Below are 13,306 nucleotides of genomic sequence, written 5' to 3'. Positions count from 1 at the left end.
CTGTCCCTCTCCAACTCTGTCCATCCCTGCTCATCTCTCTCTGTCCCTGACTGTCGCTGTCCATCTCTGTCCATCCCTGCATTTGGGAGCACCAGGCCACAGGAAGCTCAGTACTGGGCAGAGGACAAACAGAACTATAGACAGAGCCTTGGGACGTGGACTCAGTGCAGATTTGTCTTTATGAGACAGCCCCCTGCTCTGTGATTCAAGGTGACCTCTTGGGCCAGTACTGGGTCAGCATCCTTACCCAGAATGCTTGGGCCCGAAGTGTTTCAGCTGTTGGATTTGGGAAGGGTTTTTTTTTTGGTCATATTTGCATACATATATATATATATATAAAATGAGATTCCTTAGGATGACACTCAACTCTAAATAAGGGTGTTCATTTGTTTCCTGTACATGCAGCCCGAAGGTAATTTTATAAATTTTTTAATAATTTTTTGCATGAAACAAAATTTCCTGGTATCAGATTTTCAGTTGTATCAGGGGAGCTGATGAAGTTGACATTTTTAGGACATTTTGGGTTTTGCATTCTTAGATGATACATGCTCATCCTGTGTTATGTTGACGTCACCATGATCAGAATGAATGTTTGGCCAGGGCTGATTTCTGCACATGATTGAAGGTGCCTGAGCAAAAGCAGGTGATGCCTAGCTGCCAGGTGCCTGTCACAGAGAACACAGTGACAGGTGACTGTAGTTGAGGGGGTGGAGTCAGCCAGCTTAAGGACCCTCGCTGTTGAGCTTCCTGGGCTCTGTCTCAGCACTGAGGTGAGTTGGACCCCGAGTCCCTCTGAGCATACATCCTTTGGTTTTTGCAGGTGACCCTTAAATTGGCACCCTGAACTCCAGCACCGCAGGGGCAGATGGACTCGTGCTTTCAGTTTGTAGGAGAATTTACTTCTTCTGAAAGCAACATGTGCACTTTATCATTTTCAAACTCATTTAGATTTCTCAGTGAGTTTGAAAATATTGGTTAAAATTTTTTTCAGTTAGAGTCCCTGAATGTTGTTGAGTTAAATATTGACTTTCTTCTTCTTTTTCTCTTGCAGCCGTTTGGGGGAACTTCGTCAGTATGAGGTAATTGTCTTACTTACTTGGGTATCACAGTTAGGTTTTAGCACACTTTGGTTGTCACCTGGGTCGTGGGTTAATGGAAAAGCATTTTCTGGTGGGTCTGTGTTCTGCTGGGCTGTTGCTCTTCTTCCTGGGTGTCCGCAGGGATCACGGCTGATAACAGTGACCCCTGAGTGAGGCCAAGCACTCAGGTAGGCGCTAGTGGGCATGTCCATGTTACTCCTCTCCTCTGCCCCCCCTGAGTGGACCACAAAGTGGTGACCCTGTGGACACAGCCTTGGGCCAAGCTTTGGGGAGCCAGGCTGCTTAAGGGGAATTGGTGCTCTTACAATTCCAGGGGACTTCATTGACTTGAAATGCTAGGGACCAGAAGTATTTGGGTTTATTCTTTTGGATTTAGAGTATTTGCATGTAGACAAGGAGCTGTTTTGAGGATGGGTCCAGGTCTGGACAGAGTTCCTGTGTGTTTCACACACAACTTACACATGTAGTCTATGTATGACCTACTCCAGTTAGGTCACATGTTCAGTCTTCTACTTGGGGATCAGTTCACCATTCAAAACAGTTCAGATTTGGGACATCTTGGAGTTAGATGTTTGGATTTTCATATGCTCAGCACATCCTGGTGTGGGTGCTGAGCCCGCCCGCATGTCCTGGAGTAGGTGTCTGGCTTGAGTGTGTGTGACTTGGGCTTCTTAAAAAGCAAACTTGTAAAACTAAAATCCTCGTGCAAATTATCACTACCAAATTAAAAATCAACCCCTTTAAAAGTCAGCAAAGAAGAAGTAAGCACTCATGGTCAGAGGAAATTTGACATTGTTAGTAAAGTTTTGCATTAAGGAAGAGTTTGCCTGCTTTGCTCTTTCTTGGTATTGCCAAAAGGTTGGCCTTGGTCTTGCTGCTGCTGCAGGAGGCCAGAGTAAAAGGTGGGTGCTTGTCCTTTCCCCCACAAGCTGACACCCAGCGGGCTTCTCCTGTGGATTTGGCTCTGCTAAGTGGGCGAGGCATTCAGATCTAATTCCTGCTCCTAGACCATGTGTGTCTCCTACAAAGACAGCTGTGTGTGGCTAGGTGGAGTGGCAGCCCCTGTTAAAGGAGCTCTGTGTCTGCCCTTGGAAAAGCTCCATTTGCGTTAAATCCCAACAGAGGAACATACACTCCTGTAGGCATGCACACTGCTTCTAATTTAAAGCCCCCTCTTGGAGGTAATGTGGAAGTGAGATTGTTTTGGTTTAATAGAAACCATCACTTGGTAAAACTCAGTATGTTCCTGGGTGGGTTTCGGGACAGTCCCTCCCCAGGGCCTGACTTTCCTTGTGTGCCCCCTGCTGGCGGGGACTCACACAGGACTGGCTGGCACTTGGGCAGTGTAGGGTGCCTTCCACAGCTTGTGTGACCATAGTTAGTGCAGAAACAAATGTTTAAGTCCCAAAGCCTTTCAGTTGATCTCAGTTTTGTAGCTTTTTGCTCAACAGATCCATCCAGGAAAACAGCGAACTGAAAATTGAAAGCAGAATTGAAGAGGTTAGTCTCTTTTCTGTGTCTGCCTCTATCTGTGCATTTGTCACTTTCCCTTCCTTTGCTTGTGTTGGCATCTATAGTGCAGTAGTCTATGCTGTTCCCCAACTTTGAAACCATTTCAAAAATCATTCTCTTCTTTAAGAAGAGACTTGGTCATCCTACAGATGCAGTCTCCATCACTGTTGGTCCATTTTTATAAAGGTATAATGAATTCAAACAAACCCCATTCTAAAGGCAAATATATTTAGAATTTTATGCGACTTTTCAGGTGAGCCTTTCCTAGAGAAAGAGAAATGATGACCTACCTGTAAGCCTCCAGCACCTACTGTCTGAGCAGGTGTGAGGGGAGCATGATCCCAACCCAGGTGAAGGCTGTGATGCAGAGCAAGCATCTCTGTGTCTGCTGTGCAAGTTGGGGAGTCATCCCCTGCCTAACTGGACTGTATACTTCCTACTGACAGTAGTCATTGTAGTTTATAGATGAGTCAGTGCAGGTGCAGCCAGACCACTGCAGCACATCTGGATTGAAATGCTGGGAAATCCTGGGCTGCTGCTCCTACCTGCGCTTACAGTGGGTGGTGGTGTGGGGGTGTGGATTAACTCAGCCACAGCTTATATACTGATAATGCAGGGAGAGTTGCAGAAGCAAGACATGAAGCTGCTGTGGGCCATGCTCGGCATCTTTGGGTCCCCAGCAGGTAGGTCCTGTTGACTTGCCTGGCCTTAGGAACCCAAAACACCTTTGCCTTCTTCCTGGCCAGGTTGGTGTGTGGAAAGTAATTTTTCAGCATTAGATGATTGTTGATTGATTCTAGCAATGAGATTCAAGTGGTTTGTCTCAGTGTCAAACTAAAGTGAATTTGTACAGAAAATTAAAATCTGTTGTACATTATGTCACGTTCACCTGAAATGTCAGAAGAGGGTGTAAGTGGTAGAATACTGGATTTTTGCTTTAAAACTGATTTTTCTTATTGTTGTCATATATCCTAGATTGTTGAGCCACTGAGAGAGAAAATCAGAGATTTGGAAAAAAGGTACGTGCACATTTTGTTCCAAGTGTAGGAAAGTACTTACATGTTGGCTGTGTGACAGGAAAGGTCTGTAACCAATCTGAGTGTACCTCTGCTGAGGCCATTTATGAAAGTCCATTTATGTGAACTGTGTGAATGAAAGAAGGCATCATGATATCATTACAAGACAAAGAATAAGGGCTAAGTTTTACTGAAAGATTGGATGCACTGTCTTTAAACTTTTTGTTTTTTGTTTGTTTCATTAGGACTATTTCTGGTGAAAGCAGTGGATTCTGTCCAGGAAAAAAATTTTTTTCTTTAATTTATTTTATTTTTCTAGAGGTATGACTGAATCCCAAACCATAGATTCTTAGTTAAAAATACTTCTAACATCAGTTTGATTTCTATTAACTATTGTAGTCTAGACAAATGTCCACTTAAGCACTCTTGGTGTTTTCCTCTGTTTGACCAAAATGAAATAATGTAATGAGAACATTGGACAAAGGAAGGATCTAGGTGTGAAATCTTCCTTGCAAACCTGTGAATTCTTAAATCCCTGCACAGCTGACCACAGCCTTCCATCTCTGAGTGAGGTGCTCAGGTGGTTCCCACCAGCATGGGTTAATGTAACAGCTCCCAGAAAAAGGCAGCCATCTCGAGGGCACGGGACACCACATCTTTGCATACGCACGGCGAGAGGCTGTGTGGGTTGGGATGGGTCTTATGTAGTCACTTATCTGCATCTGTCACAGAAGCATTTAAAGATTCTAAATTTTAGGTCAGGTGAAGTGGCCAGGAGGGTGAAATGGAGTAACAGGAAAAGGAAACCCATCAGGTTGTAGGTGGACAAGGCTGTCCCTGCTGGGCAGGAGCCTTGGGCACGAGCCTCAGACTCAAGCATTTTCTCTGTCACTCTCACTTCTCCGTCAGTGAAGTCTCAGGTGCTAGAAGGTCAGTCTTGAGACTACAGCTGCTAACAGTTCAGTACTTAGTATTTAAAAAAGGAAAACACATTAAGTTTACATGATTACTTTTCTTTTTCTGTGATGCATTTGGACAATGTGTGCCAGCATCCTGTGAGCCCTTTATCAAATCCAGAACAAAAAGCGAGACATGAAGACCAGCTTCCCTTTGATTCTTAATACATGATCAAAGGGAAATGGGGATGAAGCAGATTCATCAATGCACTCATTCATTTTCTTCTTGTCCTTAACAGAACAGCGGGGCAAACCCTTACCTTCGACCTCTGCTGGACTGGACGTTTTCAGTCCTCCTGGATGTAAAGCAGAATGAAGTATGAAATCAATAATTGGTCTTTTCTGACTCCCCCCAAATTAATCCCTCACTATTTATCGTTATCTGTTCTTTAAATTTTATATACCATGATTTCATGCTGATGTGCTGCTGCTGGTAGCATTTCATTGGGTGACAGCCAGAAACTCCCTTCAATGAGGCTGTATAATTTGAGGGGCTTTAATTCAAGTTTTTTAAAAAACAATAAATTACATGTTGTAAGAAATAACCTACCATAGATTTTACATTTGTCAAAAAAAATAAGTCCATCAGCAGTCAATTTCTTGAGACAAAAATACTCATTTAATTATGAAAAAAAATCAATAACTTCCCTAAGGTGATGGCTCACAGATAAGATCTCTTGAAAGAAGAGATTTATGTCATTTGTTTTGCTTTTATGATATTCTGTGTGCTTTTAAATGAGAAGAAAGTACAAGGAAAGATCTAATTGTAGGCACTGCACAGTGGGGCTGAGGCTGGCATTGCCTCCTGTGCCCACCCATGGGTAGCTAGGTTGGGTCTGCTGCTCAGGGTGGTGAGCAGTCAGGTGACAGCCTGCACTACTGCTTCAGCCAGAAGGGCAAGTGCGGAGGGCCTGAGAGGGAGGCAAGCTGGGAATGGGTGAGGTTTGTTTATTTTCTGATTTTATTTTCCCTGATTGTGATAAGGAGGATCAAACATTCGCAAGATAAGAATGTAACCAGAAGTGTGCTTTCTTGATGTACTTGTCCCTTGGAGCAGTGTGGTCTGAAAGAAATGGGGTATTTCTACTGGTTAAAGGTTATTTTTATCTAAAGACAAGGAGCATGCTTGCATCAAGGAGCCCAATTGGATGGCATGTGGGCTTTCCTCACCACACCCTGTCCCATAGAGCAGAGTTTTGGGTTTCCAGGCCCTGTGGTGTCCTGCCTCCCTGAAGGCCGAAGGTACCATGCACCTTCTGTACAACAGCTTCATATTTGCATAGAAGCAGTGCATGTCCACCATACCTTACTCAATTGCACCGGTGTGTAAATAGCGGAACAGTTGTTATTGTGCTATTCTGGGAGTGAGGACGAGAAAGTAAGTCTGTCCATGTTCAGTACAGGTGAAGTTTTGTTTTGAATATTTCTCATCTGCAGTTGGTAGGATTCTTGAAGAGAATCTGTTTGATTTCATTGTCATGTCCTTAGTGTTCTCCGAGCAGGAATAAATCAAATTACAAGTAAGAAAGCAGGTTACAGGCTGTCCTACTGAACCATGAACTCAGTGTGTGGGGTCCCTTAAAATGATCAGGGAAAGGATGGCTAGGGAGCTTTAAGAAGAGGTCTGTTACTCACTTCATGCTGGTTCTGCCTCTGCCTGCCTGCTCTGTCCCATGGGCAGGTGCCACCCTGCTGTCCCCTGGCCACTTCTATGCCCAGACCTTATAGGGACAGGTGCTCAGGCAAAGCTGCCAGAGTGGCCGAGCTGTACACTGGGCCAGATCTTTTCCTGTCAGCATGGAGGGCCATGGAACTCAGGCTGGGTCTGGTCAGCGGTACCCAGCTATGACATTCCGGTCACCGTGCCCACCATCCATAGCTCCACATGGCTGCGTGACATGCACCTGGAAGGCACCTAATGGCCTGTGAAGTGTGAAGCATGGTTGCTACATATTGAAGGAAAACAAAGCAAGAAACCAACCTGTTTTGATTTTAAATTAAAGGTTCCAGCATGCAGCATTGGTAGTGTTTCTTAGGTCGTCCACGTGGTTAACTGTGTGTTTCAAAAACCTGCTTTTGGCTCAGTTGTCTGTTTCATTGACAGAAAAATTGTGTTGTTATGGGGTGCTGTGTGACGTCCTGACACAGGTAGTAGTGTGCAATGTCTAGTCTGCTCTACTCTCATCCCTATCAAAAGAGCATTTCCTTCTGTAGGGAAACTGCTGTTTTCTTCCTGTAATGAAGGACACACCCAGTCTTATTCCAGCCTTTCACACAGGGACGAGCTGTGGATAGGGGAGACAGTTGCATCTGTACTTAAAACGTACCAACTTTCCTGGTCATTGTTCCCTGCACAGTGCCATGTCATTCCTGTCTGTGTAGCGCTTGCAGCGTCCTAGTGGCTGTGTGTCCTCTGGATGATTTGGAGCATAGGGGACCATGTGAGAGGCTCCATGCAACGAGAACACCATTTTACACAAGGGACTTGAACAGCCTCAGGTTCTGATATTTTTGGGATCCTGGGCCAACCCCGACAATACCAAGGGAAGACTCCTCTAAGCTAAACTTGGATTGTTTGTTTCTGGGCCAGATCAGTGGCTCTGCACCTGCAGCCTGTGTCGCTGGTCCTCACTGAGAGGGTCTCTGTGCCCTCCCTTCACTGCCCAGCTTGCCACTGCCATCTCATTCATTAATGCCCATCTAAAGTCACAAGGTTGGTAGAGAACAAGTTTTCTTTTTGAGGTGTAGCTCAGGGTAGAGCACTTACCTGGCAGGCATGCAGCCCTGATGCAGTACCCAGCACTACCAAAAGAAGGAAGAAAGAGTGTTTCCACGGTGGTGCCAGCCCTCATGCAGAGGAAGCTGTGAGCACACAGCTGGGGGCATGCTGGGGACTGCAGCATGCCAGCAAGGCCAGGATTGCTTGCCAAGGCCCTGGGCCCTCCATCCTCCACTCTGCCTGCCTTTGTTGTGGTCTGAAGAGGGTTCAGGAACCGAGAAGCTCCTCATGGGAATTCCACAGTGTAAGAGGAAGAAGCCCTTAGCTGCAAATGAGCACACTTCTCACTTAAGAGAGGAGAAACACCTGTCCCAGGCCCCTGGCTAACAAGCTGTCACACTGTTCAGAAACCCATCTTGTGTCCTCATACTGTGTCCATGCTGGGGACAGAGACTGTGCATAGGCCAGCACCTGGGCAGCACTGCTCCAATTAAAACAGTAACTGTAAAGCTGGTCACAGATATGACTCAGATCATTTATGTTCCTAACCAAATTACGTTGAGCGTTTCAAATGGTGCTCTCTGTTTCTCACTGTGTCCTACTCCTGCCATACTGTACTGCTCTGGAGCATTGGTGTGAGCAAGAGGGCATTGGGAGATGGGTAGACCATGGGGGAGAGGCAGTGCTGGTGCTGTCTGTGCACCCAAGATGCTGTTCCGAAAGGGATCCATAAAGATGCCAAAGGGGACAACTTAGTGATGTCCCCTTTTTTTTTTGGTCTTGCGTGGCACAGTCCCCAAGTGGTGTTTGTGACCTCCTGTGGCTACCACCTCCCTCTGGGCTCTGCCTGGGGATTTTGAGGGTGCTGCTTCCCCTGGCCTGGCAGAGGTGGTTCTGCCTCTGCTTTTGCAGCCACTATGACCCTGTGGCTTGGCTTGATTCTAAACAGCAGCACGTAAAGGCTTTCAAGATCTCTGTGAGCTCAGACCAGCGGCTCTTGGGTTCTTCCGGCAGAAGTGAAAGCCAGGCACCCGCGTCAGAATTTCAGATCTGACCTCTGCCCTGGTAGTGGGTGGAGAATATGCCCCATGGAGACACCTGACTTTTCTTTATTACTCTTATAATGTTTTACAGTTTCACCCAGAAATACCCACCAGTGAAATTCTTATCAGAAAAGGATCGTAAAAGAATTTTGGTAAGTTTGCCTGTCTGATGAATGTTTGTCATATTAACACTCTTGATTTTGCTTTGGGAGATGACCGTACCATGGAGTTCAGCCTCCTCATTTATGCAGCCAGGGATTTGTAGTTGGGTGGCACAGTTGTGATAGCACCACACACTGATGGCAGTGTCTTCGCCACCCCCTGAAGGAGCCCCATACCCGCCAGTCACCATCCCCACCTCTTCCTTGGCCTCTGGCAGCCACCTACATTGCTTTCTATGTCTCTGATTGGCCATATTTGCATGCTTCCTATGAGCACAGTTGTGTAGCACGTGGTCTTTTATGCCTCATTTCATTCACTGAGAACAAAGTCTGCAAGTTCATCCCTGCTGTAACACGAAGCAGTTGTCCATCCCTTCCTGTGGCGGATCCATAGCCCAGTATGCTTTGGCACATGCACTTATCCATTTCTTGGGGACGAGTATTAGCAGTGGTGTCCACTCGGAGGCTGTTGTAAATGACGCTGCTATATGGGTTTGTGTGTTTCTGGTGAACTCCAGATCCTTTGATTGTGCTTGGGTTTGTAATCACTGGATCATATGGGGAATCTTCTCTACTTTTTGAGGCAGTATGAAACTACCAGAAAAATTAGTTTTTAAGCTTTTATGGTTCACAGACCGAGGCTTCCTCAGCTGGGGGCTTCCTCAGCTGAGTCTCCTTGTTAAACATTGGCACAAATTCAGTAGTGAAAAGCCAGGTATAACTTTTGTCCAGAGATTGTACCTGTGAATCTTTTATGTAACAGCTTTATTGACATGTAATTCACATACTACATAATTCATCCTTTGACATGGACACTTCGGTGGTTCTATTATAAATCCAGAGTGGTGCACCTTTCACTACGTCCAGTTTTAGAACCCCAGAAAGAAACTCCACACCCACCATCAGTGGTCGCTCCTCAGTGTCCCAGAGGGCCCTCTGCCTTGCAAGTTCTGGGCAACCTCTGCTCTCCTTTTGGCCAGTAGATTCGCCAATTCTGGATTTGTCTTAAATGGAACAATGCAGTGTGTTTCCTTTGGTGACTCTCTTTAGCTTTCAGTTGTCCTTTGCCTCAGTATCTCTTGCCTTCTTTTCTTTTTAATTTATTTTTTATTAACGGTAAGCAAAGAAACAGGCTTTGCAGAGGGTGACTTTGAGCCAAGTAAATGTAGGAAAAGAAGTGTACCTTACAGCATGAGGGTGGGCCACCATGCAAGAGAGAACCAGTGGACTCTCCTGCCTTCTTATTTCACATCATATGTCTTGTGAATTTGAAGCACCTTGTTTCTGCATTTTCTTTACTGGTTCTTGTGGCGGCCCTGTGTGTACCTGGGCGGCCCTGTGTGTACCTGGGCTGTTGCTGAATTATCCACAACATTTGCATTCCTGCCTGCAGGTCTGAGGGTCTGATCTGAACTGCTGGGCTAGTTCTAGTAGTTCTAATAGGTTTCTTTGATTTTTTCTAGGTGCAGGCTGGTGTCATCTGTGTTTCCAGGTAGTCTAACCCTGACTCTTTTGTAGGGATTCCTTTATTTTGTTTCCTGACTGAATTGCACTGGCCAGAAGTTCTAGTCAGTGCTGAGGAGCATGGGGAAGGTATTCTTGCCTTGATTTGTAGGACTTTTCCTTCTTTTACCTTCATTGTGGTGTCAGCTGTTGGATTTTCCTCGGTGCCTTTTGTCAAGTTAAAGAATTGCCCTCCAGCCCCTGATTTGCCTAGTTTACAACTAGCATGGCCAACCTGGAATGACTCCAATTGGTTACAGTGTATTTGTGTGCAAAAGAGATAATTTGTCTGTAATATCCATTTTTTAGGATGTTTTTCTGGTTTTGATATTAGAGTAATACTGGCCTGATAGGATAAATTGAGAAGCATTTCTCTTACTTATTTTTTGAATGAGTTTGTGAAGATTTGGTCTTAATTCTTCTGTAAGTGTTTGGCAGAATTCACCACAGAAACTATCTGAGCCAGACTTTTGGGAATTTTTTTTGTTGTTGATGATATTTGTTTTCAGTTACTTTGATTCAATCTCTTGCTGTATACATACTCAGATTTCCTATTTGTTGAGTTTGTGTTGCTACTTTGTTTTTCTAACAGATTCTCCAGCTCACCTAAGTTGTCTGTTTTGTTGGCATACGTTTGTTTCTGCAATTCCTGTAATCTTTTTATTTCTCTAAATTCAGTAGTACTTTCCCCTTTCATTTCTAGTTTTAGTAATTTGAATTTTTTTTTCCCTGAGTCTAGCTAACGTCCTGTCAATTTTATTGATCTTCTCAAGTAACCGCCTTACTTTTCTTGATTTTTTTCCTTTTCTCTCTCTTTTTTTTTTCAGTTCCCTATTTCATGAATTTCTATTCTTTGTTTCCTTCTTTCTACACGTCTAGGGTCAGTTTGCCCATCTTTTTTGAGTGTTCAGTAGAAGTTTTAAGTTACTGACTCAAGATCTTCTTTTTTAATTATAAAGGTTTTGGGCCAGGGATTTAGCTCAGCGGTTCAGTGGCCTGCCTTGCAAGCGCAAGGACCCGAGTTCAATCCCCGGTACCAAAAAAAAAAAAAAATGGTTTTTACAGCTATAAATTCCCCTCCAGGCACGTAGCTGCACACAGATATAATATACTGTTTTCTTTTTGTCATTCATTGTAAAGCATTTTATTTTCCTTGTGATTTCCTCTTTGATCACTTGCTATTTATCAGTATGTTAATTTCTTCATGCTTGTGAGTTTCTCAAATTTCTTCCTGTTACTGATAACCAAAATATGACTGCTACTTCTAAGTCAGTCTTAGACTTTGCCCCACATAATTGCTTTTTTCTTGCCTTGTGGCTTAAACACTTCTCACCATGTGCAGGCTGTCAGGTTGTTTGGTGCTTGTATGCCTATCTTTTGGGGTTACTTCTGCTGCATCAAAATAGGTTGGTGTCAGCCAAGTTCAGTTTTCTAATCTTTCTCTGTTGACACGTGTGAGGTTGATCACCAGATTTGAAGGTCTGTCCTTTGTCTGTTCTATGTTGTTTGAAGACCACCACAGCATGGACAGTTGACAATGAACAGAACTCTAGTGGCTCAGGATTCTGGAGACTTAAAGGCTCAAGGTCAAGGTGCCGATTCCTGGAGAGAGCCTTCCTGGTATGGCAGGAGGGAAAATAGCACAAGAAAAAGACAGGTTGAGCTCCTCGTTTTCTAAGCGCCCCCTGCCTCAGTAATGAGAATTAAAGCTTCAACCCATAAAGTTGAGGGGCAGCCCTCACCACAGAAACTCTTTGTATGACCCTGCAGCCTTGCTCGAGTCATCGTGATCTCTGTGTAGGATGATTTTCTGCCTGTTCTGTGAGCAGTGGAATTTATTCCTCTTACACAGCACCACAAAAAGTGGCCTTTGCTTGTCTCCTTCAGCTGCCGTCTCATGGGCCACATAAATCTCAGAGTCACTGCTGCCCTGGGGCTGGCATACTGTTGCCAAAGCCTTTTCAATAGCCATAGAAGCCTTAGGACAAAGAGATTTGTTGTGGAAACATATTCTTTTTGTTGACTGGCTGAGCAGCATGAGCTAGAATGCTGGAAGCTGGCCTGTCCTGGACCACCACACTGCCTCTTAGTACCCACAGGACAGACAACCAGGCATGCCTTGAGCTGTGGCACGTCCCTCTGTCTCAGTGGAGAGGTCTCTGTCTTTTCCTATACTATCCCTTGGGTGTCTTGTTATGCAAACAGTGTGCACGTGTTCGGAGATCTGTGTTCCCAGGGAGCCTTGCAACTTGCTCTGGTTTTGCTTTCATTTGAAGCACTTGCCTTGTGGGCTAAGGTTGATTAGGGGTAAAAAAAAAAATGTGTAAGCCTATCCAGCTGTGTTACATAAATCATTAAGTGCTTTGATATAAAGAAATTACAAAAATTGAGAGAAAGAAACAAAGAACTCCAGTGTGTTTACTGGTCAAGGCTGAGGTGCTTCCAACAATTTTATGTCAAGCTGGTGCTATTGAAACGTTGGTGGTAATCGTGTGTAACTTAACTCTATACATTTCTGCTAGTTCGGGCTGTTAGTTGAGTACTTTGGATACATAAATAATTTTAGAGTGCTGCAGAAGTCTATTCTTATTTTCAGACACAGTCACATAAAACATAAAGTTACATTAAAAGAGATTGTGTTTCTTTTTATTAATTATTTTTTCTAATTTAAAAATCATGGAAGTATTTGCAGAATTCAACAGAGTAGAGCCTGGGATTTAGCTCACTGGTTCTGCCACCTGCCTCACAAGCGCAAGGTCCTGAGTTTGATCCCAGGTACCGAAAAAATAAAAAAATTCAACAGAGTAATGTTAGAAGAAAATGAAAGTGCATCCCCTGAGGTACGCAGTAGTGGTACCTCAGGTCTGAAATCAGACATTTTTCCAGAAAATCCTTTCTCATAGTCGTACAGGTACACAGCTAGAATGTTGATACTGCTATCATTTTCAGTTTCTGTCGCAAAATGCTTGACAGCAGGTACTTCATAAAGGGAAATTATTTAGGTTATAGTTTTGGATGCCAGAAGTCCCAGATTGGGTGGCCCCATTGTCTGTTGGGGACCACAGAGTGGACAAAGACATAGTAGTATGGGTGTGGGAAGAAAAGGTCACATGGCCAGGGACTGGATCATGAGCTACCCATTTTCTTGACAGTTTGAGTCCAATTTAAACACTGCATCCTTTTTTGGTAGTTTACCAAGTCTCTGCAGTTTGCTGATCACTTTTTTAATAAAGTAATTCTTTTTTTTTTTTTTGTACCAGGGATCGAACTCGGATCCTTGCGCTTGAACAGTTCGG

The 13,306-nt window shown here is 44.3% G+C and overlaps 1 protein-coding gene across 4 annotated transcripts in view; it reads left to right on the top strand.

Moving 5' to 3' along the window:
* Positions 1-1,035: 1,035 nt before the first annotated feature.
* Positions 1,036-13,306, top strand: part of Uxs1 (UDP-glucuronate decarboxylase 1) — a 37,086-nt gene continuing 24,815 nt past the window's right edge. For 2 of the 4 annotated variants that reach the window (XR_002024659.1, XM_019204296.2), the window contains exons 1-4: positions 1,054-1,079; positions 2,537-2,600; positions 3,588-3,631; positions 8,438-8,498. Coding sequence is in view for 3 of the 4 variants with exons in the window: in XM_019204296.2 (XP_019059841.1) it covers positions 1,075-1,079; positions 2,537-2,600; positions 3,588-3,631; positions 8,438-8,498 (174 nt within the window). In the remaining variant the exon portion in view is untranslated. Of the gene's footprint in view, positions 1,080-2,536; positions 2,601-3,587; positions 3,632-4,823; positions 4,902-8,437; positions 8,499-13,306 lie in introns of those variants that run through there. The other 2 variants (XM_019204294.1, XM_019204299.2) reach the window with 2 other exon arrangements.

Source organism: Fukomys damarensis, unplaced genomic scaffold, assembly GCF_012274545.1.
Source record: "Fukomys damarensis isolate Sample0158 unplaced genomic scaffold, DMR_v1.0_HiC HiC_scaffold_9, whole genome shotgun sequence".
Taxonomy (NCBI): domain Eukaryota; kingdom Metazoa; phylum Chordata; class Mammalia; order Rodentia; family Bathyergidae; genus Fukomys; species Fukomys damarensis.
Note: the sequence above shows the minus strand (reverse complement) of the source record. Positions and strands in the feature narration are given on the sequence as shown.